At 34.2% G+C, this 2004-nt stretch overlaps 1 protein-coding gene across 2 annotated transcripts in view; it reads right to left on the bottom strand.

Annotated features, from left to right (window-relative positions):
• prkrip1 (PRKR interacting protein 1) overlaps positions 1-1518 on the bottom strand; it is a 6551-nt gene extending 5033 nt beyond the window's left edge. Inside the window, exons 1-2 of one of the 2 annotated variants that reach the window (XM_016292760.1) lie at positions 1316-1518; positions 1114-1192 (exon numbers count right to left, since the gene is read on the bottom strand). In XM_016292760.1, coding sequence (XP_016148246.1) covers positions 1114-1192; positions 1316-1441 — 205 coding nt within the window. In that variant the 5' untranslated portion in view covers positions 1442-1518. The remainder of the gene's footprint in view (positions 1-1113; positions 1193-1315) is intronic. The other variant, XM_016292761.1, reaches the window with a different exon arrangement.
• Positions 1519-2004: the final 486 nt, after the last annotated feature.

A 2004-nucleotide genomic window follows, 5' to 3' on the forward strand; every position in this document is an offset into this window, starting at 1 on the left:
ATATAAAATATCATAATGAAATATTATCAAAATATTCAACTGACGGAGTTGACACATCTGACGGAGGTGACGAAAACCTGAATTTGTAGTCATTTTAACAATCAAATACATTAAATCAGTCAATTACTGTATTAAAACAAACAGTGAGTATGTTATTGTTTATAAAGCTTTTATTCAAGAGTCACATTTAACTATTTTTATATATCATTAGAACACAAATTCTTATGGTGGTGACATCTGACGGTGTTGACAAATTTGGCATTTCTTTCACAAAAGCCATTTAATTTTTTTCTGTTGATGCTAGATGCTAATGGAACCTGCTTCAGGAGAATAAAATTATCTAAATATTTCAAATAATTTCCTCAGAAATTGGAAGATGGTGTTGCCATATCACGGCTGTGACAATGGAAATATTAACATTAGGATTGAAAATATTCTAAAACTATCAAACTTAGCAGAGCCTGTCTGACACTGATGTACTCTGCAGAGGTTAACTGTGGCAAGGGGGCCCTTTAGAGTGACAACTGCCCCTGATATTATTACATTTTATTGAATGTCTGACGGTGTTGACAAAAAGTGGGGGCGCAACTTTAAAATCACATTAAACATGCATGTGTCATTAAAAAACAACCTTGCTTTGATAGGAGATATTATTAAGTATTGCTTTTGATAAAACAAGCTCTTTTTTATCATTAACAAAAAAAAACATTTTTATCCATTTTATTGCATATGAATGCTTGAACCCTTCTCTGTGGACACACTGTTTTAGATGTAGTGAGAGGACATTAAGAAACATAGATTTGGTATAATAATGAGAAAATTTAATTGAAGGTGATAATTGTGTTAAATACATTCTATTATTAATCCCTCATGACATTTAAAATGGAAAATATTTTTAATTTTAAACCTAATAGCAGTTACCCTTGCTGGATCTGTTTAGTCCCATGTCTCAAGAATGACTCTTTTTTTTCCCTAATAGCAAAAACAAACCGACAATATAAATTTCCTTTTTAAAGTCATATTGAAAGAAGTAAAACTGATGACATATTTAGATCTAGGTAGCAATTCATATTACCTTCATCCTTAAATCTAAAACCGTAAACAAACACAAACCCATCACATCCCGCACAAACTCTGGTGGAGCGCGAGGATTCCACTCTTTTGGTTTCTCTGGAATGGACGCAGGTTTGTCCTTTAAAATGAAAATATAAAACTCAATACTATGTTCAGTGCTCCTGCAATAGTTCAGTAGCATCATTAGCATGAGTTACTACTCCAAATAAAACCGCTAACTCGCGGTAAAAGGTAAACTCACGGGGTTTCGCATCAATCTCTCCAACTTTAAACGCTGCTCCTCTGCTGGAGTTTTGGCGATAATTAAAGGCTGGGACTCTTTTTTAGGAGCTTTTCCTGGTCGCGCATCTTTCTTATCCACCGCCATGATTCGTCCAGACTCCAGAGTCTTCTTCTAGCCAGGTTTTGTGTTCTTCTTCTATTCATCAATGGCAGTGCGCAGATCTCAGTGCGCATACTGTCACCTACTGGACCGATGTGGATCTACATCATCTTTTGGGTATACATTTTTTTTTTCTTTTGTGTATAAATCGGTATAATAAACATGTACCATGTGACGTTGCATAATGATGTCCAATGTTCTCTCAGTTGCACTTAAATTTCAGAATAGCTCCCACAACACTACAAAATACCAATAATTTTGTATTGGTCCCAAATCTTGTCCCTTTAAAAGCACTGGGCTTCAGTTCACACAAAATACATTTTTCCTGTATTTTCTGAAATCCTGCAAATCTCACAATTCATGGGATGCACTGAGAATAAAATATTGAAACTTTGTTTTCCCTAGTCTTAATCTGGGTAATATGATTTCTTCATATCATATCATATCATATACTGTATATCACACTAGCCCAAAAATGCTATTACTGACACTTTTTTTGTTATAGAGTGACCAGATGTCAACGTACATAATAAAATGTAAAGGTACAC

The sequence above is a fragment of the Sinocyclocheilus grahami genome, unplaced genomic scaffold (genome assembly GCF_001515645.1).
Source record: "Sinocyclocheilus grahami isolate Dianchi unplaced genomic scaffold, SAMN03320097.WGS_v1.1 scaffold291.1, whole genome shotgun sequence".
Classification (NCBI taxonomy): domain Eukaryota; kingdom Metazoa; phylum Chordata; class Actinopteri; order Cypriniformes; family Cyprinidae; genus Sinocyclocheilus; species Sinocyclocheilus grahami.